This window comes from Chrysemys picta, chromosome 1, assembly GCF_011386835.1.
Source record: "Chrysemys picta bellii isolate R12L10 chromosome 1, ASM1138683v2, whole genome shotgun sequence".
In the NCBI taxonomy this organism is placed as follows: domain Eukaryota; kingdom Metazoa; phylum Chordata; order Testudines; family Emydidae; genus Chrysemys; species Chrysemys picta.
Window position 1 is genome coordinate 132,820,319 of NC_088791.1, and position 26,436 is coordinate 132,846,754.

A 26,436-nucleotide genomic window follows, 5' to 3' on the forward strand; every position below is an offset into this window, starting at 1 on the left:
ATCAAAAGAACATTTAACATATTTAACATTCCACATCTACTTCTTAATACCATACATAACAATATTTATTAAAACACTACATAGAACCAATAACATAATTATCTTTAAATCTAACAGGAAGTACACCCTTATTAGCCCTCTGGGACCTTCTTAAGACTGGTGGTTCGTTACCCATATTTTCTATTTTCCTATCCTCGGGTAATACTGGGTCAGTTTGAAGGATCTGGCCATTCTCGTTAGGGTTTGGGTTTGCCCCACTTGGTCCCTCTGTATATTCGGTTTGTGGGACTAGAACCATTTCCCAATTGGTTTCAGCCTCCTCGGGGTGTACTGATCTACGCTTCCTATGGTTCCTGTCTGGACTAAGGGTGCAATGTTTCAACTGGTCCCTATGTACTACTCTCTCAGGACCTCCTCGTTCAGGCCGGATGGTGTAAACTGGTAGCTCAGGATTGTTGTGAGCGACTACAATGTGGGGATTTGACTCCCATTTGTCCTGTATTTTATTACGCCCCCGGTGTCTATGGTTACGAACTAGTACACGGTCACCAGGCCTGATGAGAGCCCCACTGGACTTGCGATCATAAGTCCTTTTCCTACTCTGGGCTGTGTCTTTAGTTGTATTGAGAGCAACGTCACAGGCTATCTTCAGCCTGTCATGGTGACCTTTGACCCAGTCATCCAAATTGATCACCTCATCCTCCTCAGGGCCCTCTCTGTTCAGAATATCCAATGGCAACCTGGGATCCCTCCCAAACGTGAGATAAAAAGGAGCGTAACCTGTCGACGAATGGACATGGCTGTTATAGGCCAACACCAGCTCAGGAAGATGTTCCTGCCAGGCTCGCTTCTTTTCTGGCGGGAGCGTTCTTAGCATGTCATGCATTGTCCGGTTAAATCTCTCACACTGAGCATTTCCTTGTGGGTGATAGGGTGTTGTTCGGCTTTTGGCTATGCCATACAATTTACACAATTCAGATATCACCTCTGATTCAAAATTCCTCCCCTGATCCGAGTGTAACCGTGCCGGACAACCATAGTACACAAACCAGTGTTTTATGAGGGCTTCAGCCGTTGTCCGCGCTGTCTGGTTTCTAGTTGGAACTGCAACAGTGAATCGGGTGAACATGTCCGTGAGAACCAGTATGTTCTCATACCCCTCTGAAGATCTCTCTAGCCGTGTGTAATCCATCGCTAGGACCTCCATTGGGGCAGTCACATTAGTACAGGTCAAAGGGGCCCGGTTGGGAGGAAACACATCCTTGGCTAAGGCACACCGTTTGCACTGACGGATCCACACTTGCACGTCGCTACCCATCGTGGGCCAGTAATAGTTTCTTCTCATTACCTCCAGAGTGCTCCTGTCTCCAAAATGCCCCCCATGATCATGCCTGGCTTCATAAACTTGACGGCGGAGTGACACAGGCACCACTAACTGCCACACTTCTTTACCATCTCGGGGATGATATGTTACCCGGAACAGCACTCCACGATGTAATCTAAGTCGTTCCCACTGTCTGGCTAGCTTCTTAGACTGGGGGTATCTGGCCCCAAATCTCCGGTCTGGCCTCGTTTGGCTCATGACTGCCACTAAGACAGGTCCAACATCACCTTCTCGTTGCAGAGTTTGAATCTCCTCCCATGAGTACCCCGAGATTATTGCGCTCTCCCCTCTTACCAGGTTTTGTACTGCATCCTTTACCGTCACTTCGTCCTCGGGCTTTGGATTCTCTAGCCACAAACACGTACGCACGACATCTGCAGGAATGACTAGGAAGTCTTTCTCCAGATCCTCGCCCTCTTCTGACTCCTCCTCCAGAGGCAATCTAGACAGGGTGTCAGCATTGATGTTCTGCCTTCCAGGTTTATACTGTACTTCAAAAGTGAACTCAGCGAGTTGGGCCACCCAGCGGTGTTCAATTGCACCTAAGTTAGCCGTTGCCAGGTATCGGAGTGGATTGTGGTCTGAGATTACCGTGAATTTAGAGTACACTAAATAATCCTTAAATTTTTCAGTGATAGCCCACTTCAAGGCCAACAGTTCTAGTTTAAAAGCACTGTAGTTTTTGTCATTTCTTTCTGACCTCCTCAGCCCTCGGCTCGCATATGCGATCACACGCTCGGCCCCCTCTTGCTTCTGGCTGAGCACCGCACCTAGGCCGTGCAGGCTCCCGTCTGTTGTCACTATAAATGGCAGGCTAAAGTCAGGATATGCAAGCACAGGTGGTGACATCAGCCGATGTCTTAATTTGTCAAAAGCTGTCTGACAGGCATCATCCCACACAAAACATTGGTCCCTTCCCTTCCTTTGGGCAGGCTGGCCCACTAGTCCATATAGTGGTGCAGCAATGTGTGCAAACTTTGGAACAAATTGTCTGTAATAGCTCATGAAACCTAGAGCCTGCCGCACTTGCTTGGCATTCTTGGGGACCGGCCAATTTTCCAGCGCCCTGGTCTTCTCTTCATCTACCTGGATTCCATCCTTTGAAATCACATGGCCCAAGAATTTGACTTTTTCACGTAGGAGGCAGCACTTACTTGGCTTCAGCTTCAATCCATGTTCCTTTAATCGTGTGAAAACCAAGTCCAATTTTTCCATATGACTCTCAAAATCCTTGGAAAACACAATAACATCGTCCAGGTATATCAGCAAAGTGTCTAAGATATAGTCTCCTAACACCCCCTCCATTAGTCTCTGGAACGTAGCAGGTGCATTACACAAGCCGAATGGCATACGTGTCCATTCAAACAGCCCAAACGGAGTCGTCACTGCTGTCTTTTCCCGGTCTCGTTCTTCCACTGCAACCTGGAAATAACCTGAAGTTAAATCGAGGGTTGAAAACACTCTTGCACTTCCTAATGCATCCAGTGACTCTTCCACCCGGGGTAGCGGGTAGGCATCCTTGTGCGTTACCTCATTCAGTTTCCTGTAGTCACAGCAAAATCGCACCCCACCATTTTTTTTTATTACAATCACTGCGGGTGATGTCCACGGACTGTGGCTTTCTTTAAGGACACCTTGAGTCACTAGGTCCAGAATGTGTTTTTTTTTACCTCCTGGAACACTTGTGGTGAGATCCGCCGGTGTCTCTGTTTTATCGGGACAGCATCTCCAGTGGCTATTTGGTGTGTCACTGTGGTGGTGTAACCAAAGTCCCGCTCATCCCTGGAAAAGACCTCTTGATGTTTCTCCAGTAGCGCCCGCAAACGGCCAACCTGTGTAGGGGTTAGCTGTTGGAGGTCCACTTGGACTGGAATGGGTAGCTCTCCATCAGGTGCCGCTTGCGATGTGGTAACCTGTGTGCCTTTTTTTACTTCTGTCACCCGCAGCTCATCCCCATTTTCTTCCAAGGCCACCCCCAATGGGGGCACCACTCCTTCAGGACGGTGTACCTCTGCCACTCTGGTTCGGGGGTACAATTTTATGGCCTTCTTACTTGAGTTTAACAGCCTGACTGGCACTTTTCCTTTGCTGGCATTAGCAAGTACATTTGCAACCAGGAGCCCATTAGGGAGACTGGCCCCAGGTGTTGGCTCGACAAGCACTCTGTATCCGTCAAAGTCGCTTGGCACCCGGCAGCGCCCATCAATAATCTTCTCACTCCAGGGAGGTATAACCACCTTCTGTCTTCCTGCCACCTTAACATAGCCAATTTGTCCCGTTGGACCCGGGAAACGTCCATGTCTCTCCACTTGGGCTAGTACCCGCTTCAGTGTAGCGTCCTTCCTAGGCTGCCCGTGACGGTTCATCTCCAGGGTTCCTTCTCCTACCAACAGTAATTCTTTCAGCTCTCTTATAATATTCATCCTGAGAATTCCCGGTACTCTGTTCTTCATTAAAGTCTTTCCTGAAGCTGTGTCCTTTAGGATAAAAATGCATTTCCCAGGGATTGTTCGACCCATGTACCCTACATCAGCTTCAAGACACCCCACCACAGGGATGGCAAGTCCATTAGCTGCCGTTAGCTGTACAAATCGGGTATTATGCATTGTCAGATCTCTCTCTTTTAAGTAGTTTCGGAAATATGATTCAGAAATAGTGGTGACTTCTGAGCCAGTGTCTATCAAACAGCGGGTTCTCACCCCTGCTATGGTTATATCCACTGTCAAGCAGTCCCCGAAAGCTCGGCCACAGAAGTCATTGAATACACTAACATCATCAGGGTCCTTTTCCTTGCTGCTGACACACTGCCCTTTTCCTAGGGACAGCCGTAGAAACCCTTCAGTCCCCACTTGGCCTTCTGATGGTTGGCTGCTTGCTCCCGGTGCCTTTTGAATTTCAGGCGCCTGGGACTCCAGTCTCCTTCTCAGTGTACAATCTCGGCTAGTATGTCCTGGCCTTTCGCAAGTATAACAAATGTATCTTCCCAGCTCGTCCTTCAGTGGAGATCTTCGGGATCCTGGGGCCCTTGGATATCTTGGCATATTAGTGGGAGGTTTTCCTTTCATCACCTCAGTCATCACTTTCAGCATCTCCCCCTGCTGGACCGCCAGTTTTTGGACAGCTTCACTCAAGCTTTCCAATGTTAGCTGTGTTTGGGGCAGGGCCTTTTCCCCAGCAGCTGCATTCACAAGGCCGCCACTTCGTGTACGGGGGTTAGTCTTTGCTGTCTCTGCCACAGGAACTTCCTCTTCTTCTGACCACATAATAGCAGCCTGCATGAGTTCATGGAACTTCTTACTGGGCTCTTCCTTAAACCTCCTTTTCATTTCACGGCGGAGGGAATCATCCTGGAGCCCCAGCACTAACTGCTCTTTCAGAACCGTATCTGGGTCTGGAACTCGCTGAGGGTCTCGCCGCTCCACTCTGCTCATTTTCTCCTGGAGGTCATATGCATATGCCCGGATAGTTTCACCGGGCTCCTGCTTTCTCTCAAAGAACTCCTTTAGTCGGGTTCCAATAGGTACCTTGTCCCCATACACTTCTAGGAGGAGTTCAAATATCTTTTCCACATTTTTTTTGTCTGCCACTGCCATGAACTTTACTGTGGCCTTGGCCTGGCCCTTGAGGTGCTCCTCTATGAAGTCCACATGATCTTCTTCAGGTACTCTTAGCACACGCAGAGCCGCCTTCACAGACTTGACCCACTCCTCTACTGTAATGTCTCCTGGTCTAGTCGGGAAGCCACCAAACTCCGTGACCTTCCGCTCCCGTGGGACATAAATAGTAGGGGGTTTCTTAGCTTCTGCTGTCTGTTGCTCTATTACTGCCTTGGCCAGCGATAAGGCTTCTCTCTGTTCAGTTCTAGCTTGCTGTAATGCCTCCGCTTGGTCTGATAATCTGCGCTGAGGTTCAGCAAACTGGGTTCGTAGTTCTTCAATTCCAGCCATGGTAGGGTGCTCAACTAGGCCCGGACCATGCTACTAGAACTTAACCAGAAAACCAATGGGATGGACCCTGTGGATAGGATCCTGTTCGTGACGCCAATTATGTAAGCGGGGGAATGGTCCCGCTATTGTGGGGAAATTTCCTGACTTCTGCACTACCCCGGTGAGGTGGGCAAGCGAAAGGATCTGAGTCCCCGCTCCCACTTCCTTTACCCAGAGGCCTCCCTGCCCTTGAGGGCTCCCCTTCCACTCTCCTGTCTGGCTGAGTCCTCGTAACCCCAACAAGGCTGGGCCCAGGATTCCTGGGGGGCTCGACCCCCAACCCTGCTGTGGTCACCTAGGACAGGGGCTAGGGTGTCCCCACTCCGGGGTACTCTCTTTACACTGGGCACCTCCCTGACCCACTGATTATTCCATACAATTTAAAGCAAATACAAGTTGTTTAATTAACAATTAATCTAAAGAAAAGAACAAGGAAAAATGGGAAAGGTTAAAGGAAAACACATCACCCTGCTCTGTGGCAGGGAACATCACAACCAATGTCTCTGGAATGTCAGGGCAGGTCACAGTCTGCTTCTTGTAGGTCCCAGGCCTCCTTCTCAGGCCCAGGCCGTGCTGCAGAGACGCTGCGGGTTGGACACTTGCAATGGTGGTGGCCACACACCTCCGGGCTTTGAGTGGTGGGACCCTTCTTCCCAGCGTCAGCCCCCCGTAGGGTTAAGGTCCCCCTCCCGGTCTGGCCTGCAAGGGCCCTTGTCTGGGGGTGTCTTTCTGTGCTGGGCCCTTTGCCCAGGTTCCCCCTTGGCTGGCCCCACTTGCTCACCACACCTGGCTCTGTGGCTGCAGCTCTGCTCCCAGCACAGGATCTGCTCTCCCTGGGCTGCGTCTCTGGCTCTGTGGCTGCAGCTTCGGTCCCAGCACAGGATCTGCTCTCCCTGGGCTGCGACTCTGGCTCTGCGGCTGCACCTCTGCTCCCAGCACAGGATCTGCTCTCCCTGGGCTGCGTCTCTGGCTCTGCGGCTGCAGCTCTGCTCCCAGCACAGGATCTGCTCTCCCTGGGCTGCGTCTCTGGCTCTGGATCTGGCACGGTTCTGCTCTCCAGCTCAGCTTGGGCCCCTGCTCTCTCCTTAGCTCGGCCCCACTCAGTCTGACTCAGGCCATTCCAGTTCACACGGAGGACGGGACCCCCTCTGGCCTCCTGACTCCCTGATTAGCCTGCCCGCCCTGTCAATCAGGCTGATCTGGAGCATTGGCCTCTCCCCATGGTTCCTGGGGACTGTCAGTCTCAGGCTCCTGATTTGCCCTCGACCCTTCCCCTTTTAGTGCTGGGAGCTAGCCAACCAAAACACCCCCACTGAATGTTAGTAAGGGGGCAACAGTCCCCTTACACAAGGGAGAGCAGGCAAACTCTCACCCTTAGACACTTTGGATTTGCTTGGTATCTCCTTAAAACAGAGTCCAAGTCCAGGCTCTAAGCTGCTGCTGGTGGATCCACAAGCATGCAGGAGAATGTCTGTGTAGATGTTCATAGCACAGAGGAACTGCAGTTTGTGAACACACCTTGCCAGCGAAGGAGTTCCTGTAAGCAGGAAGGTTCAGTTTTCAACCTTCTAGAAAAACAAAGTGTGTGTGTGTGGGGGGGAGAGAGGACCCAATCTTGCTGATGGGAAGAATGAGTACCCAGTCTTGAAATTGGTAGCAAATGAGAATTTGAAAGTTAGTGTCTGGGTTGTTACAATCTACCTGGCTAACAAGAGAAAGGGAAGATCTGCCCCATAGCTGGTAGCACTGAGGACACATCTGGCCAGCCAAGGGATTTAGTAAGACAAAAGACATGGTATGACCAAGATACTTATAATCACTGACTTGTAACAAATTTAGTGTTACTGTTAAGGTTTAACCTTCTAATGTATTTGATTTTTATGTCAACCCTGGTAAAAATGTACAATGTGCCTAATCTTTTGGAAAAACCCTTAAACATGTTAAGAGGATACATAAGAACACACTTTATGTTAAAAGGCCTTGTGATACTGAAATTTCACACTTAATGCCTATGAATAGTCTTGAAGATTTTCTCAGCAGAAAAGACATTCCAGACCTAAAGTGCTGTACGAAATGGGAAACTGAGGCACACCACCACATTGCTTTCATGGCTAAATGCCAAGATTCTTACACTACAGAGAACATTAATATCTACATTGGCTTGATGTTAATTGGGTTCCAAACATTTGCCAGAGCTTGTATGAATAAATTATCTATTTTCATTAGCTCTTGGCAAGATCATATGAAACATACAGGAATTGCGCTGCAAGAGCAGATCCAATCCACTATTGGGCTAACCAAGTTTTACCTTGGGTTTGTAAAGGGATTCAACAATATCGTTAAACATAATTTTGATAAACCATTTCTGTTATACACTAATACTTATAATATTGGGTTAGAAGCTGTAGTAATACAAAACCAAGAATGGGAAGTTCCCATGATGCATTCAGTAATGTCTGGGACACCACTTCCTGCATCAGTTTTGCACTGGGGGTGTGACGTTATCTAATTAAAATATAAACATATTGCAACAATTATCTATCACTGTTCTATATTTGCAGCAAATATTGTACAAAGGTTGTCAAGTGAGGTGTCTATGGAAAGGTTATGATTTGCTGGTTATGATTATGCTATCTGCATGTATCATTTTTGTGTTTGAAGTTATAGTACTGGCTTTATACCTGTATTTCAAATGTTTGCTCCTGGGATACTGCCCACAAGGTAGCTAGCCAGCACATCTTGAAGGGACTATTCAAATTAAGTGGCTTATCAAGAAATACTTGGTTCAGTGGACTATGGGAGATGCCCATCTACAGTGAATGGACTGTCATGTAAAAGTGCTGTCTGGAGTGTAGGTAATGGCTTCCTGCAATGACTGAGCAAAATTGGGCATGAACATGTGACTTGCCCATGTACCTCCAAAAAGGGCTTTGGAGCTGGAGCGTGGAGCAGCTCTGGAGCAGTGGAGCTGCAGGTTTTTGCCTGGAGCTGCAGCGGAGCTGGAGCACAGCTCCAAAGCCCTGCCTCCAAACACCATCTTGTTGCTGTAATTTTCAACAGTAAGAACAATGGGATGCCTTCAACATGGCAAAAGCTATAAAAGGGCCTGGAAACACATCCATTTTGTCTTTAATCCTATTTATTCCATCACTGCTACAAGCCTGAACCAAGAACTTTGCAATTACTGTATGTATTTGATTATTTTAACCAATTTTTAACTCTCATCTTTCTTTCTTTCTTTTTATGAATAAGCCTTTAGATTTTAGATATTAAAGGATTAGCATCAGCATGATTTTTGGGTAAAATCTAAGTTATATATTTACCTGGGTGTGTGGCTGGTCCTTTGGGATCAGAAGATCCTATTATTTGATGAGACAGGTTGTAAAAAACCACTCATCTCTGAATCCAGTGTTTTTGGTGGTGGTATAAGAACTGGAATGCCTGAGAAAACGGTCTTTATGTTTTCTTGTTAGCCAGTGTGGTGAAACAAAAGTTTACTTTTGTTGCTGGTTTGGTATATCCTATGGGGGATTAGACACCAGTCTTGGGCTGTATCTGCCCTATTTCTCAGCAGTTTATTCTGAATTTGGCATCCTCCGTTGTGACCCACTGAGGCACAGTTACACTTGGCTCACTCCCTTTAAAAGGTCCTCAGATCAATGATCTATTGTGTAAACAAAAATCATGTGCATGCACCGGGATGGTCAGATTCTAATCTCAGAGATGTGACGCACACTATTCTGCCCATGGGCTGCAGGTAATGAAGGCTGGGGGAGGCTAAGCCTCCCAGAACCTCTAGGGCAGGGGCTGCGGCAGGGCTCAGAGCTCCTCTGAGCGGCCTGGGCTCAGGGCTCCTCCGGACTGCTCTGGGCGTCGGCAGCTGGCCAGGGCTTGGGGCTGTGCCAGTGAGTTGGCCAGTGAGAGTGCGGGGTGGAAGGGTGATGTGGGGGCAGAGCCTTGGGAAGAAGAGGAGGGGCAAGAGGCTAGCCTCCTCAAACGGGGAGTGCACGCACTGCCCATGGTTCTGGCCCTTTTCAGCAGACACAGCGATGCATGGTGTGCAGTGTACAACTGAAACTAGTTGTATACTTAACTCAGTATTCTTAATTTTTTCAACTAGTTTCTGTGTCAATGCAGTAGATGCTCATAACCAGGGCTTAAATTCTCATAGAATATGTACCAGATTCCCTGCAAATGGTATAAAAACTCTAGGGGGTTGAAAGTATTTACCGGAGCTCCACTCTGGACAGCTCTGGCTGAATTTCAGTCCTGCTCATAACCCACTGAAGCAGATGAAGTCTCATGTACAAGACAAATACCACTCCCCTTTCCCCTACACAAGCAAACTGACAATCTCCCCCATGCACACAACCCTGTTCATGTGATTGTCAGGCATATGGCCAGCATTTAAAGTAGGAGGGACAAGTTTGGGTGATGTAGAAAAATATAAAAATATAAGCGAGGAGAAGAGGTGTGTCCTCTTTGGAAAAACTTGAATGTCAAGTGCGACTGTCTAAATTTAGCTTTAAAGAGATTTTAATGTGAAAGTACTCAAGCACATTGGGAATATCCAGCCATTCTAGGCCAACAGAACTTGCCAGAGGCAAGCATGCTCTGTGACAGATACTGCCCCACAACTAGAAAATGAACTCTGGTATTTTCCATGAGGCACACACAAATCCTATTCTAAACACAAGCAAAAATTCAACAGGGACATTGTAATAAGCTATAAAACTGAAGTAGTCTTCTTGCCAAACTATCATCTACACCCAAGTATGTGAAGGCCCCAACTTCCTGGATAGCAATGTTCCTGATATAGAAAATACTACATGCTCTCTGCTCTTTGGTGCTCTTCCAAATACTACATGCTCTCTGCTCTTTGGTACTCTCCTCACCTTTGACCACCTATGTTCCTAGTCTTCCCTCCTCTTCATCTTTCAGTTGCCCCTCTGTCCTTCATGCATCTCTGTTGTTTGCCGGGAGGTGGGGGGAGGGAGGTGAGCATCTCCACCCAGTCAGGTCCATTCTTGCTGTGCTCATTGCTCTCAGTGACAGGGGAGTACTTGTGCCTGAGGCCTGGTCTACACTGGGGGGGATCGATCTAAGATATGCAACTTCAGCTACGAGAATAGCGTAGCTGAAGTCGACGTATCTTAGATCGACTTAGAATCACTTACTTCGCATCCTCGCGGCGCGGGATCGATGGCCGCCACTCCCCCGTCAACCCCGCTTCTGTTTCTCGCCGTGGTGGAGTTCCGGAGTCGATGGCAGAGCGATCGGAGATTGATCACTACCCGCCGATCTGGCGGATGGTGTAGACGTACCCTGAGAGTCTATCAAAGGAGAACAGCTGTAGCCCTTGGGGCTTCAGCCAGTGCTGGGTTGGTTGGTCCGTCCAATCCAGGCACTGCCAGCAAAGAGCCATGCTCCCCCTTGGCTGCCTTTCTTAGTGAGCAAAACTGCAACACAGTTGGAAATGAGCTGCTTGCAGCTCCTGAGCTACAGGCCTATGTACATCTACTCTAGACCAATATGGATGTATGAGAATCATTACGGGTCTCTTATGCCAACAGCTCTTGCATATTCAAGTAATGTTCTATGTGTTTACACAAGAGATCATAGACTCATGAACAAACCACTTCTCATTGAGTAGGTGATCCATCTATTACAAGGCCCTTGAAATGTTATTATCACAACGTGGGGGACAAAAATGCATAATGTGCCAAAATTATATCTGGTGTGGAACTGCCCCAAACACAGTGGAGTTACCGGAGAGAGTATTTTGTGCTTAATATACATTCCCACTAGCACCTTTTAGGAATCAAAGAAACTGGTGACAGAAGACCTCTTCGATCATCAAGATCATCTCCATGGGGTCAATGCAGGACAAATCCCTGCGGCACATTTTCTAGTGCTTTGTCCAGTCTAGCTTCTCAATCTTCAAAGCAGAATCATAAAAGAACTATAATTCATAGGAAGAATCATTTTAAACTGAGTTTGGTAATTATATCTTTAGAAAAAGGGAAGGGATTTCTGAGTTTTTAATGTTCAAATTCCCCTCTTACCTTCTTTTTGTGTGGCTCTTGAAATAGATGATTTGAAACATCTAATCTAACGACTTTTGAGGAAGCATGCTGGACCTGTTACTCTAGAACAGCCCTGCTACTTCTGAATACAACAAACCCATGTTTCATTAAAGTGTATTCACTTGTGCCTGAGATTTTTTTCTACCGCAATGTTAAATAATATAGTGTTTTGAAAATAACAGCCTAATGGCTAAACATGGTGACTTAAAGAAAGGCTCCAAGAAAAGAACTTGTACAAGTACTGAACTTGACATATATGTGTAGTCCCATTTAAATCAATAGGCCTACTTGCATGAGTAAAGATCAGCACTTGTGTAAGTGTTCACCAGAATTGGGGCCAAAAAGCACACATATATAACATATAGTTGCAACATGGATATCTGTAACATAAGCAGGTGTGACTGCAAATCCATCTAACTAACTCCATTCTCGTATCTAATTGGAGCATGGCAATGGAGAACAGGTTTACCAACTAACATGTCTGAATGGCAGATGCTTCTAATGTGCTCATGCAGTCTGCTCCGGATGCTGAGTTACACCTCATGAGGTGGTGCCTTCAACCAGATTTAGGCCACCGTTCTGAATGTTGCTAGAAAAAGAGGAATAGATGGAAATCAATGGAAACAAGCTGGTTCCTCTGAGTGCTAAATACAGCACAATTTACAAGGTGTTAATTGACCCCTTTGCTAGCGGTTTCATGCTGGTGAGCCAAACTGCAAGGATCCCATATGGTCGATGTAAGGATCAGTTGTTGTTCAAAATTTAATGCAAAGAATTTGCCTATTGCATGCATGGTCCTTCATCATGCATGCAGTCCTTCCATTTTTACCAGTGTGGGCAGGTTTCTCATGTATTATGCTTCTGCCAAGATTTTCTAAGTTCATTGCACACCTAGGCCCATATACAGATGGTGCATTATGCATTTGGGACCAAATTATCTTCCCTGCACAATGCCTGAATAAATGAGCATTGTGCAGGGGGATTCCAAAGTGGGTGGGTTGAATGCTCCTCACTCAGGTTATGGTGTGTCCATGGAGCTACTGCAGGTGCTGGCTACTCAAGGTTACAGCCCAAGCCCAGAAGTCTACATCGCAGCTGAACAGTCCCACAGCCTGAGCCCCGTGAGCTCACACCAGTCGGTGCGGGCCAACAGCGGGTTTTTAATTGCAGTGTACGCAGACCCTCAGTGAATCCTGATTTCTAGTGTGTTTGTCAGCAGCTCTTTGCAAGTATTTGAAATTTGATCTAGGTTCATTAGACACACAGATCACACGCTGTATTTCTGTTCCTGGATATTCTCTGCCTTGAGAATCAGGTTTCTAGTTTGAATTTAGAATTCACTTTCAGACATTGTTCTCAAACAAACACACACACAATTAAAATGTTCTGCTATGATCATTCCTGCCAGTAATCTCTTCCTCTAGAATGTCTGCAGATTGTGAATCCTAGGGACGAGATGACCTCAAGGCCCATAGGACAGAATGGGGGCAGGAGGCACTTGAACTACACCTCCATAGAGGCTTTGCACAACCATAGGCAGATGCAATTTAATGTCAAACTGATTCAAAACAAAACTTTTGGGTTCAGTTGAACACATTGAAGTGTTTTGATTTGAATTGAACCAACCCTAAATTAAACATTTTGTTTAGAATTTTCTGACAGAAAATCAATTTTTTTTCTGGTCACAATCAAAATTTTCTGGGAGACAATTTTGATTTTTGCAGTAACTGCATTTTCCATTAAAAAAAAAATTGACTGAAAATTCCCAACCACCTCTACTGCTCACCCTTGTGAACCCAGGGTTCACTGTGTACCCCATAAAGATTGTGACCAGGCTGAAAGTGAACTTGGTTTATAGTTATTGAAAATGTTCTGCAGTGTTTGACCCAGGCTCAGCTAAAAAAATCAGAAAACTCAAGGCTTATAATTGCCTATGTTATGGCCTTGTGAGATGTCTAAGGCTTACACGGAGAATATTGGAGAAATACCATATGCGGCCTCTGGGACTGAAACTTCCAGTTATTAATTATTTTCCTTGAAATTTCCCTCATGGCCTCATTATGTGCTTCATTAAAGGAAACCAAGTGCGAGTCTTCTTGAGTGCCCAAGGAAAGCTGGTGGGTCAGAATTATGATGTCATTTAAGTTCTGCTGACTTCCATTTGTTGCTTTCTTTTACTAGGGAAGATTAAATTAATCAAGATCTTTTCTTTTTAAACCCTTCCATGTTGGGCATTTTACTAGTTGCCCTTTTACCTTATAGTCACAGGTAGGTAAAGCCAGCCCTTGGAGAGGACATACAAGAGATGCAGTGGCAAATTCTGTCTCCATTTCTGTGCCTATAGAGCTCCTGCAGGTGCTGGCTACTCAACCTGAGAGGCTACTACTCGAGCCTTATGTCTACACTGCAATTAAAAACCCTCTACTGGCCCATGCCAGCTGATTTGGGTTTGCAGGGCTCGGGCTGTGGGGCTGTTTAATTGCAGTGGACATGTTTGGGCTTCGACTGCAGCCTGAGCTCTGGGACCCTCCCACCTTGCAGGGAGCAGGCGTAGATGATTCCACCACCATCCTGTCCCTGCAGCAAGCAGAAGGAGCTGCTTTCAGGACAGTGACAGATACAAAGGAAAAAGGGGAGCTACACCCACCACCAGTGATCTCCACAAGGGGAAGATGAAAACCATTATGGGACTCCCATACTTTCCTAAACAGGAGGGTAGGGAAGAGAAGGACAACTCTTCTCCTAGAGCTTTTCAATGGGGAAAAGTCACTCCTGAGAGCCATTCCATTGTATTCCCTCCTGAGCTTGGAAGTGCCAGTGCTGCTGTCACCCTTTCTCATTCCTTTATTGAAGGAGAGTGCTGCAATACATTGATGCTTCCTAGAATAGGGCACAAGAACGTACTGTAGATGCAGTGACTCCCTGGGGTTGTGGGAGAGGCTCCCCTTTGGCTTCTCCAATGTGGCAGTAGCTCCTTGCATCTTTCCCCCAGGGGGAGGTGTAACCCATGTCCATTTAGTGTGATGCTCTGTTGTCCTCTAGTGGTGACTAAGCCACATAGGTTGATGAACCTCTACTGTCTTGGCTAATGTATCTTGGTCTTATTTCAGGTCGTAGAGACTCATGCTTTAAGAACCAGAGGTCCCAGGTTCAACTGCTTCTCCCAATGACTCACCCAGGGGTATTGTATTATGTGTGGTGGCCCATACAGTGATTTGAGCTGAGGGGATCAACTTTCATCTGTGGCCCAACCACTATTAGAGGGGGACAGAACACTCAGTATGGGTTACATAGGCTGGAATTTATATATTTGGTTTCAGTGCAGCTGAGGTATGCAAATTGAAAAATGTTTGTTTATTCAGCAGGTCACACACAAATATCTGGCATTTCATTTTGTGGGTGTATGTGGTCTTTTTTTATGCTCATCTCCACACACTCAAGTTCTATGTACGCTGACAGAAAGTCCCTATGACCTGCACTGACTCACTCATTTACAGACATGGTTGCACAAAAAGCATATGTATGGACTGCTGACAATTTTGTCTTTGACTTCAGATATTCCTTTAACACCTTCGCATCCAACCCAAAATGGAGAGCAAAGGGCAGAATCCATTGGGAGCGCTTCTTCAATTTCCAACAACAAATACCTCACAGTTCCTCAGACCCGGCCTTCTGTGCATTTTGGCAGAATCAATGGGGCTTTTGAGCCATCTGGCCGCATGGAGACTCACAACAATTCTGTAAGTAGGATTATTATAATCATTGACTTACTCCTCTAGTGCTCTTGATGAAGGTGGGGGTGGGGTGATGGGGAGAGAGAGAGAGGGAGCATTGAATGTTCCTTCTATATATTACTTACAACGTGGCTTTACTGTGAAAAGTAACTAGGCAAAAAATGCCACTACCTTACTCAACAGATCTGCTTCCTCTGCCTATTCTGAGGTACAGCTACTGACTTCAGCCACTATATTACATTTTTACTCCTGTTGGTCTGGCAGAGCCAACACAGCTCAGAGAGAGGGAGCTGGATTCTGTTCCCTCTTGTGCACCATCAGCAGAGTTGTTTATTGATGTCCAATCAGTTACACCTGTGCAAACCCGTTGAAGGTCATATGCACAGGTGTCACTGAAGACAGAATCTGAAGACAGTGGAGTTATACAGCTGCAGTCTTGGATGCAGAACCTTTATTACATGGGAGAAGGAAAGAATCCATCTTGACTTGTAGAGCCTAGGACACGTTTGCAGGCCTTGTAGTTAGAACCCTCACCACCATATCCCCTGATCTATTTACCTTATAAACTGTGTGCCATTGTTCAGAAATCATTAAGAAACATGGAACCCAAGACACCATTATTAGACTCAGTTTTCTAAGTAAAACAGCATGTTGCACCTACGAGACACTGATTTCTACAATGAGAGAGAGAGAATAGGGTGACCAGATAGCAAGTGAGAAAAATTGGGACGGGGGTGGGGGGTAATAGGAGTCCATATAAAAAAAGGCCCCAAATATCGGGACTGTCCCTATAAAATCGGGACATCTGGTCACCCTAAGAGAGAATGAGCAAGGTTGTGGGCAGAATATATAGCCATTTAAAGTTCTTTCTGTTTATATTTTGCAAATTGAATCTTGTTACTAACAGTTTTATCTGCTTATTTATTTTGTTTTCATTTCTAACAAATTCTTTGATTGCAAAAACTCGTACAGGTTCAGGAAAGCACTGCAAACTAAGGACCTCATCCTGTTCTCATTGAAATCAGTGGGAATTTTGCCACTGACTTTTGGGCTTGGTCTTAATACACGGATGTGGCAAAATCTTTATGCCTTGTATGAGCCACAGAAAGAGAGAGAGAGGTGTCTCTGCAATCTGCTCAGTCCCATTCTCTGTGTAGGTACAGCAGCAGCATCCCTTTGATGTTGCTATGGTGACCTCTCAGGTGGCAGCTGCTGGGATGAGGCACCTGGGTACCTACAGATGATAAACAGGAAAACACCCTCAGCAACTCATCTACCCAACCCTTCCTCATTCCCTTTCCTTCTGGCCTCTGTGTGCATCTCTTATTTCTACACGTACCCATGTATAAAGAGGAAGAGGGGGATAATACTTGAAGATTATCTTCTCTACAGCCAGCTAATGGATTTCCCTGGATTGCTGTCGGTGCCAGCAACCAGGGGATGGTGACATCATTACCTGTGGAGTGTATTGCGTGAAGTTCTCTGGAAGGGAGGCTGGGAATCTGAGGTTTGGTGTTTTCATTGTGGCAGGAATGGATCCAGAGAGTCTGCAGGGACTGCCCGTGAGTACAGTATGAAAAGGATTCAGACCATAGAATAGGAACATGTTATAAAATGCTGTCTCCGAAGTATTTTTAATCCGTGTGTAAATCTAGGTGTAAAGAGTATATGTATACTGTATATGTGTAGCATATGTATAGTGTGCAAAGGGGGAAGCCTGGAGGCAGTCTAATCTGTGCATGGAGGGGTTGTATGCAGGGGGACCAGGGATCTATAAAAGCATATGGAGGTTGATAGCAGTTTTGTGTGAAGCCAGGAGGCAAAGCTTAGCTGTGGTAGAGGTGAAACATGGGAGGTGTCAGGATAAAATTCATATCAACCTGCATAGTTGTCCATATGAATAACTGTCAGTGTTGATGCACATTAAAAACATGTGAAAACCTATATGAAAACTTCATTAACTTTGAGTTAAGGTTGCTAGATGGCAGAGCCTACTAAGACCATAAAAAAATAGAAAGTAGTAGTTAATTCATTCAGTACCCTGTTTACACTGTCACTACCAACACACACCATAAAAAGAAAGGAAATACAAAGTTAAACCATTCAGTGCCTTATCTACACTACTCTCATCAGTTCCTCTTCCCACTCTCAAATATCTCCCTCCACAACCCACATATCTTGACCCCAATCCCAAACAACCAACATGTAAACTTAAATCTGGCCACATTATTTGTTTATAAGATCATGTATTCCCATTAGTGCTGGCATAGCTTTTATAAACTACATTGTACCTAGTTCTGTATTGGCGTGTATGTAAGCCGGGCATGAAGTTAGATTGCAAATGGTGGCAGTGAGAGATGGGTTTTATATATATCTTAGAAAAATGCATGTGAATGGGTGACCTACGTTGTGAGTGACTGTTCTAAATTTGGGATTAGATTTTAATGTAGAAATTACAGAATTGGAATCCACATTGATGTACTGGCTGTGGTCAGAGCTGAGGCTACACGGTTGCTGTTTGTGTTTAGGGTAGAGATATGTGAGCTCTGGAAAGGAGGTAGCTGAGGTGGAGAAGAGGAACTGATGTAATAGATAGGGTGTTGAATAGTTTAACTTTGTATTTTCTTTCTTTTTGTGCTGTATGTTGGTGGGTCAGACAGTCTACCAATCTCATCTCAAAGTTAATTATAATGTATGTCAATACTGATATTATTCATCATTTTGAGCAGTCCATGTGAGAGGTGGTATTTTCTCTAACCTCCACTCCACTGTCCTATTGTCTACCATTTCCCGTGTGCTCAGCCCAGTCCAGTCCTGCTTCTCCTCCTGGCACCATAAAGAGCTGAACTCCATGTCCAGCTCAGACCTCTGATTGCTGCACTTCGTCCATGCATAGTACAAATTGCCCCATGTTCCCCCTGAGCACAGTCTTGCTCCACAACATTTCCCCAATCCCTAATATGACCCCTAGTACTTTCCTATTGCATTAATCTCTTAAACACTGATGCATATGAGTGTAAGGTGTGAGCACAAAACCCTAAGGCACAGTGTCAGTGTGTTTGCTCAGTACGTGTGAGTGAGAGGGAGGAAAGTATGTAGGTTTCTGTTGCCTTTTGGAAACCATGGTAGATTGGAAATTGCTGGGTTTTGTCACCATTCTTGGTTTGCAGACAGAGGAGATGCTCTACATTACTGAATCTGAGCTCTTGCTTCAATATTGCTCCTTTCCCATATCTACAGTTAATCCCCATCATTTACTTAGCTAAGGCTTTCATGTACCTGAACAAGAGTGAGGCCCTGAGCCCTGCTGCTTACTTGGTCTTTGGGTTTGTCTCCCTGAGACTTGTTTATTTCTCTTTCAGAAAATTAACAATTACCTGGATGGGACCCAAGTGGGGGCCAGAGGTGGGACATCCCCAGGTGGGAAGCATTTCAGGGACAGCAAGAGGAAAGTGGACTATGTCTTAGCCTATCATTACCGAAAACGTGCCTCTCAGCACCAGCGAGGCATTGGCTCCCTAGGTCCCTTGCACAGACCTTCACCCTTGGCCATTATTTCTAATGGGGAGATGGGGAAAAGCCACTCTGAGCAACAGCAAAACCAGGATCAGAATGCACCCCAGCAGCAACATGGGCAGATGATCGAGATGAGCCCACTGGATGCCCTAGAGGAGGAGAGACGGGAGCAGAGGGAGGAGTATGAGCGCAATCTGGTGGAAGCTGGACTGGAGATAGAAAAAGACATTGAGGTAAGAAAACCAGGAGCATGGCACTGGGCTTCCCATCAGCAAAGGATTGTCTTGGTTCAGTACTGAAAATGAGTATGTGGGAAGAAGAAATGCTGGTTAATAGCTCAGGACACTGAACAGCCTGGATTCTGTTTTTTTTCATCAAATGTCATTACTGAGCAAAATCCCAGTGCAGCACAAACCTTTATGATTTAGTGCAGGCAAAGGCTTCAAGTCTATAGGAACCTAAGCTAATTGTTCATGTTACAGAAACATTATCCTTACTGGAGATGAAAATAAAGGACAGCCCTCTCTTCAAATGCAGATTATAGGCCTGATTGTTCTCTCCCATAAGGCCTGATCTGAAGCCCACTGAATGGACATCCTTTCATTGGCTTCAAACCAGTATGATTCCACGGCTGTTGCTCCCGACTAGGGATATGTCTACACAACAGCTGAGAGGTGTGATTCCCAGCCTGCCCGAGCTAGCATGCTAAAAGTAGCAGCGTGGCTATGGCAGCGTGGGCGGCAACTGGCTAGCTGCCTGAGTGCACTCCTGCCTGACTCCCTAGGTAGGGTATTAGAGCAGCGAGCCTGAGTTGCTGCCTGTTGTGCCAGGCACGTCTACCTGAGCTGGGACTCACACCACCCAACCCTGGGTAGACATACTCTTATGCTGGTGTAAATGAGGAAAATCAGGCCCTGTGTTGTATTTTGACTCTTCTAATTAACTCATGGAAATTGCCCTCTGACCCCTCTACTTTCATTGTTAGAAATATGTCACAGATTCACTAGAGATAAAGTATACGTTGTGTCCATGTCTAGTGTCTAGTCCACACCAAGATAACAGACTACTTCTGCGCAAGCTAATGGAGTTTATCTTTTAGCTCTGTGCTTTAGTACTAAAGATCCTTGGTTCACATCCCACTCACCAGTCAAAGAGGGCTTTTAAATATCTATCAGAAGATGCATATGCTCAAAATATGGAAAAGAGGCTGGTTATGCTTTTTCTAGAATTGTGTTGATTGGAGCTGATTTATTTGATCATTGTTTATATTTAAAGTGGTGTTGACCAGAAACATGTATTGAAATTTTACTAAACTAATTATTTTGCCATTTAATTGGAGTGTGGGAGGTTCTGACTGTGGTACTTTAAGCCTTGTTTTCTTTTCATAGTGAAAATATTTGGTGTCTAAATACTCTTATTACTTTTGCATTGAATTGCATTTTTTCTCCGTGAAACTAATTCACCGCTAAGTATTATAAGTGATTTTCATTTTTATTTTAATTCAATCCTTTTAAAATCTAATTATCTTCTTAAGGAATTACATGGAATACAAGGTGATGTTATGCCTCCTGTGGGCTGTGTGGCTTTTTTTTTCTCTCTTCTTTTTCTGGATTTGGTGGTATGGAGTCTATTCATATTTGATCAGAAAGATTCTTTTGAGTATAACTTTCTCAAAGCTGCCTTAACCTACATATTAGAGAGACAAGGTAGGTGAGGTAATATCTTGTATTGGACCAACTTCTGTTGGTGAGAGACACAAGCTTTCGAACTTACACAGAGCTCTTCTTCAGGTCTGGGAAACTAACTCAAAGTGTCACTGCTAAATACTAGGTTTGAACCAATTGTTTAACATAAGTAGTTAACGTGTTTCAAGGGATCGTTCAAGGTGAAGTGGCCTGGTAATGCCCTTCCAGTCATAAGGAGGAAAGGTGGGAGAAAGCTGGGTGTGGGTGGGTGTTAGTGGGTTTCAGATTGTTGTAATAAGGCATAAATCCAGTGTCTCTATTCTCTCCATGATTTTTAGTGTCTAGCAAAGTTATGAATTTAAGCTCCCAGGCTGGTCTTTTGAAATTGTTTTGTGCAGGTTTCCTTTGAGGATAAGGACTGATAGGTCAGATATAGAGTGATCACTCGTGATATGGTGTTTTCGTCTTTTATCATTTTACTCTGTGAGTGAGTTCATTTGAGAACACAGTGATTGTCTGATTTCACCCTGGACACAGTTGCTATTGGGGCTTTTAGTGAATGGGATGAGGTACACCACATGTTCTGACAGGCATGTGGAGGACCAATGTTGATGTTTTATACTTGGATTTCTGTAAGGTATTTGACTTGGTGCCACATGACATTTTGATTAAAAAAATAATAAAAAAAATATATAAAATTAAGATGAGACACATTAAGTGGATTAAAAACTGGTTAACTGACAGGGCTCAAAATGTAACTGTAAACAGAGAATCATCATCAATCGGGTGTGTTTTAATGGGGTCCCACAGGGATCTGTTTTTGGCCCTAAGCTTTTTAACATTTTTATTAATGATCTGGAAGAAGACATAAAATCATCACTGATAAAGTTTGCAAATGACACAAAAATTGGGAGAGTGGTAAATAATGAAGAGGACAGGTCACTGATATACTGTGATCTGGATCGCTTGGTAAACTGGGTGCAGGCAAACCGTATTTTAATGTAGCTAAATATAAATGCATACATCTAGCAACAAAGAATGTAGGCCATACTTACATGATGGGGGATGCATAGGCCATACTTACATGGTGCAGTGACTCTGGAAAAGGTTTGTGGGTTGTGGTCAATGTTTCCCCTAATTTTTTACATGCATGTGTGGAATGAATTTTGTTATGTGCACCAATATGGAGGTAATGTGTGGTGGGGGTGTGGCCAAGGGGTTTGGAGTGTGGGAGGGGGCTCAAGGCTGGGGCAGAGAGTTGGGGTGTGTTGGGTGAGGGCTCTGGGGTGGGGCCAGGGATGAGGGGTTTAGGGTGCGGGATGGGGGCTCAGGGAAGGAGCAGAGGGTTGGGTGCAGGGAGGTGAGAGCTCTGGCTGGGGGTGCGGGCTCTGGGGTGGGGCCGGGGATGAGGAGTTTGGGATGCAGGCTTCCCCAGGGCTGTGGCGGGGGAGAGAGGACTTCCCCCCCCAGCCCTCTCTCACTGCATCTGGCTGCGACAGCTCTGGCCAGGCTGGGCTGGGGATGTGGGAGGGGCGCCCCTCCCTGCCTGCATAGCCCTTGATAGCCTGGTGCATGGCCGTGCAGCTTAGACGGAATTTATGTTGTGATGGATAATGTGCTGAATATGAATTTCCAGTGCGATGCTGTGGCCAAATGGGCTATGTGATCTTTGGTTACATAAACAGGGAAATCTTGAGTAGGAGCAGAGATGTTATTTTACCTCTGTATTTGAAACTGGTGCAACTGCTGCTGGAATACCGTGGCCAGTTCTGGTGTCCACAATTCAAGAAGGTTGTTGATAAAAGGAGAGGATTCAGAGAAGAGCCACGTTAATGAGTAAAAGATTAGAAAACACAATTTCTAGTGATAGACTCAATGAGCTCAAACTATTCAGCTTAACAAAGAGAAGGTTAAAGGGTGACTGGATTACAGTCCGTAAGTATCTACATGGAAAACACATATTTCATAATGGCTGTGTCAATCTAGCAGAGAAAAGTATAACAATCCAATGGTTGGAAGTTGAAGCTAGACAAATTCAGACTGGAAATAAGTGAACATTTTTAACAGTGGGAGTAATTAGCCATTGAAACAACTTACCAGGAGTCATGGTGCATTCTTTATCACAATTTTTAAATCAAGAATGGGTATTTTTCTGAAAGATCTGCTATAGGAATTATTTTGGGGCAGTTCTATGACCTGTGTTATACCGGAGGTCAGACTAGATTATTGCTATGGTCCCTTCTGGTTTTGGAATCTATGAACAGTTTTGAATAATATATTGAGTAATAATACTTAGTGCTTTCTATCCATAGATCTCAAAGCAAAGCAAACTCTTTTACAAAAGTGTTCAACACAATTCTCCCCATTTTACAGATGGAGAAAATCAAGGCACAGACAGAAGAGCTGTTCAACACATTTTTGTCAAAACTTTGATGGTGGACAAATGGCCATAAGCATTGCTTGTGTTGAATAGAATGAGGGGGTGATTCGAAAATGTCTTTCAGTTATTCCAGTATTATGCAAAGATGTGTGAGTGCCATAAAGTCAAGAGAAATCTAAGATGGAAGAGACCTACTAATCCACATGTTCTCTCTCCTCTGGGGGGTCTAATGTGGGGATTCTTCTCTCTGGCATATTTCTGCTGGTTTATGTGGTCTGTAGTTGGGTTTGTTTAGTCCCCCCCCCCCTTTCTTCACCTCTGTCTGGTTGATGGGATCCTTTTCTTATAGTGTTACCAATATATATACGGCTTCCCTGATACATGTTTCACTGTCCTAACATCCCTGCTTCTTTAGATGCTCTGAGCCAGATGCTGGGGTGTGGCTGATCTACAGCTCAGAGATTGTCTGCAAAGATGGCTTAAAACACACCTTTTAACTCCCTTGATACAGCTACTGTGCGTGATTGGTCCCACTTTTGAGTCAGAGCAGTGCTTAGGATCCTCTAACTTATGTCGATTGCAAAGTGCCAAGGGGGAAAAACCTCAGTTACAGATTGGCATGCATTATGTGGCATCCTGGCTGAGGACTCTCTCCTTCAGCAACACCAGTTTTTCTCTGATATGCTAGCAGTAGAGGAGGCAAATAGCATAAGAGCCCCTATGATGGCTCAATATTAATGATGATCATCCTTTCACTGGGGTTGTCCTCCTGAGGCTGGATACAGTGGCTTTAGAGCCAGATTCCACAGTAGTATGGCAAACTGCAGCCACCGCACTCCTAGCTTTCTGCATTCTGGACAATAAAACAAGGATTTAGGTGGTCAGGCCATTATCAATAAAGAAAGGACATTGTATCAGTGCCCTAGGGCAGTGGCTCTTAACCTTTCCAGACTACTGTATCCATTTCAGGAGTCTGATTTGTCTTGCATACCCCCAAGTTTCACCTCACTTAAAAACTACTTGCTTACAAAATCAGACCTAAAAATACAAAAGTGTCACAGTACACTTACTGAAAAATTGCATCCTTTCTCATTTTTACCATATAATTGTAAAATAAATTGATTGCAATATAATTATTGTACTTACATTTCACTGTATAGCATATAAAGCAGTATAAACAGATCATTGTATGAAATTTTAGTTTGTACTGACTTTGCTAGTGCTTTTTATGTAGCCTGTTGTAAAACTAGGCAAATATCTAGATGAGTTGATGTACCCCCTGGAAGACCTCTATGTACCCCCACTACCCTAGGATACACCTACTGAGGCTTGCAGCTCTTCGGTCATTTTATGTTTTTTTATGGCATCTGGTCTGCACATGGGAAATATATGCAAGATGCACTTTGAGCTGAAAAGTAGCTTAATCTAAGATCTCTGTTACCCTGCCTTGTAATTACCCTAAGCATCATTAATTTACAAGAACCTATCTCAGTATCTTGAACAGCTGACTAATTGGTCCACTCACCTCACAGCTGACTAGAGATCATATAGTCGTTGTTTTTGTGGGCTAAATGACTTTAAATGGCAGGAGTTTCACTGCTAGACCAGGGGAGAATGTAATGTGACTTTTAAAATCAAGTTTCATTTTTTTATTTTCTTTCTACAATTTTCTTCTTCTAGAGGCTGCAATATAAAATGTTTTCTATTTAAACAAACGCCCTCATCTGGAAAACAAATATTCTTCCCATGTTTTAGCTTGGCATCTTAATATGGCTTTCACGTTTATTTTGTGTCTAATGATAAATAAGTGGATAAGGCAGATAACCGATAAGCTGGCAATTCAAATAATGAACTAGCTTTGAGATAATAAATTGATTCAGGAATTGTTTTTATGATAAAGAACCCAGACTATAAAGAGCCCCACCTGTAGAGAACAGGCATAACCAGAGTGCCTAGTTCTCTTTTAAGAATATTTGGGTGCAAACTATCTCCAATGTGAGGAAAGTCATGGAATCATGCTTGTGGGTGGGGGCACATGTTAATATGAGGAGTGGAGTGGGTGGAGCAAGTCACTGAGGGGATGGGAAGGAGTCATTTGATGGAAAGACTTGTCACTGTGTGGAGTAGGAGAGAATAGCTTAGGAGGTGGAGGGTACTTTGCAGACTTGGAGAAGGAGACTGTCTAAAGGGACATTTGATTATTGGGATCCATGGTTATTCCTCCTGTTACCTCTCATGTTAGCTTTGTAGCATCTCTCTTTTACTCTCAGTAATCCACAGAACGTTTTCTCACTAATGCTGACTTTGGACCCAGATATCCCACCTACCTTCTTCGTAAATTCTGGGCACACAATATGCGATGCTGAAAGAGATGTAATCATGGATGGCCCCTATTTCTGTAACTTTCTTGGAAATCAGTGAGGTAGTGGGTGACAGGCAGATGCATCTGGACCAAGGTCTGAAACATCGGGGGTTGAGTATACTTTGAGGAGAGTGCGCAGGGAGCTGCCACAGTAGATGGGACAAGAGTGTATAGGGGCTGGTTGTGACATGTCCAGTGGAGAAGTTATACTGAGAACAGGACAGAATCCTCATTTCAATATAATCAAATAGAATACTACCAAATGAGGGGCAGTGCCAATAAACAGGGACTTCTAGCCACTTATTTGATACGGTCTCGCATGATATTCTTATCGATAAACTAGGCAAATACAACTTAGATGGGGCTACTATAAGGTGGGTGCATAACTGGCTGGATAACCGTACTCAGAGAGTTGTTATTAATGGTTCCCAATCCTGCTGGAAAGGCGTAACGAGTGGGGTACCGCAGGGGTCTGTTTTGGGACCGGCTCTGTTCAATATCTTCATCAACGACTTAGATATTGGCATAGAAAGTACGCTTATTAAGTTTGCGGATGATACCAAACTGGGAGGGATTGCAACTACTTTGGAGGACAGGGTCATAATTCAAAAATGATCTGGACAAATTGGAGAAATGGTCTGAGTTAAACAGGATGAAGTTTAACAAAGACAAATGCAAAGTGCTCCACTTAGGAAGGAAAAATCAATTTCACACATACAGAATGGGAAAAGACTGTCTAGGAAGGAGTACGGCAGAAAGGGATCTAGGGGTTATAGTGGACCACAAGCTAAATATGAGTCAACAGTGTGATGCTGTTGCAAAAAAAGCAAACATGATTCTGGGATGCATTAACAGGTGTGTTGTGAGCAAGACACGAGAAGTCATTCTTCCGCTCTACTCTGCTCTGGTTAGGCCTCAGCTGGAGTATTGTGTCCAGCTCTGGGCGCCGCATTTTAAAAAAGATGTGGAGAAATTGGAAAGGGTCCAAAGAAGAGCAACAAGAATGATTAAAGGTCTTGAGAACATGACCTATGAAGGAAGGCTGAAAGAATTGGGTTTGTTTAGTTTGGAAAAGAGAAGACTGAGAGGGGACATGATAGCAGTTTTCAGGTATCTAAAAGGGTGTCATAAGGAGGAGGGAGAGAACTTGTTCACCTTAGCCTCTAAGGATAGAACCAGAAACAATGGGTTTAAACTGCAGCAAGGGAGCTCTAGGTTGGACATTAGGAAAAAGTTCCTAACTGTCAGGGTGGTTAAACACTGGAACAAATTGCCTAGGGAGGTTGTGGAATCTCCGTCTCTG

General features: G+C 44.9%; 2 protein-coding genes across 2 annotated transcripts in view; one reads left to right on the plus strand and one right to left on the minus strand.

Moving 5' to 3' along the window:
• The window catches only part of ANO2 (anoctamin 2), a 308,666-nt gene that overhangs the window by 8,361 nt on the left and 273,869 nt on the right, over window positions 1–26,436 (plus strand). The window contains exons 2-3 of the mRNA XM_024103099.3: window positions 15,012–15,196; window positions 18,553–18,939. Coding sequence (XP_023958867.2) covers window positions 15,012–15,196; window positions 18,553–18,939 — 572 coding nt within the window. The remainder of the gene's footprint in view (window positions 1–15,011; window positions 15,197–18,552; window positions 18,940–26,436) is intronic.
• Window positions 77–5,477, minus strand: LOC135972790 (uncharacterized). Its single transcript, XM_065552270.1, is given in 2 exon segments — window positions 77–3,042; window positions 3,045–5,477. Coding segments are annotated over 2 exon segments (5,253 nt in total). The 5' UTR covers window positions 5,332–5,477.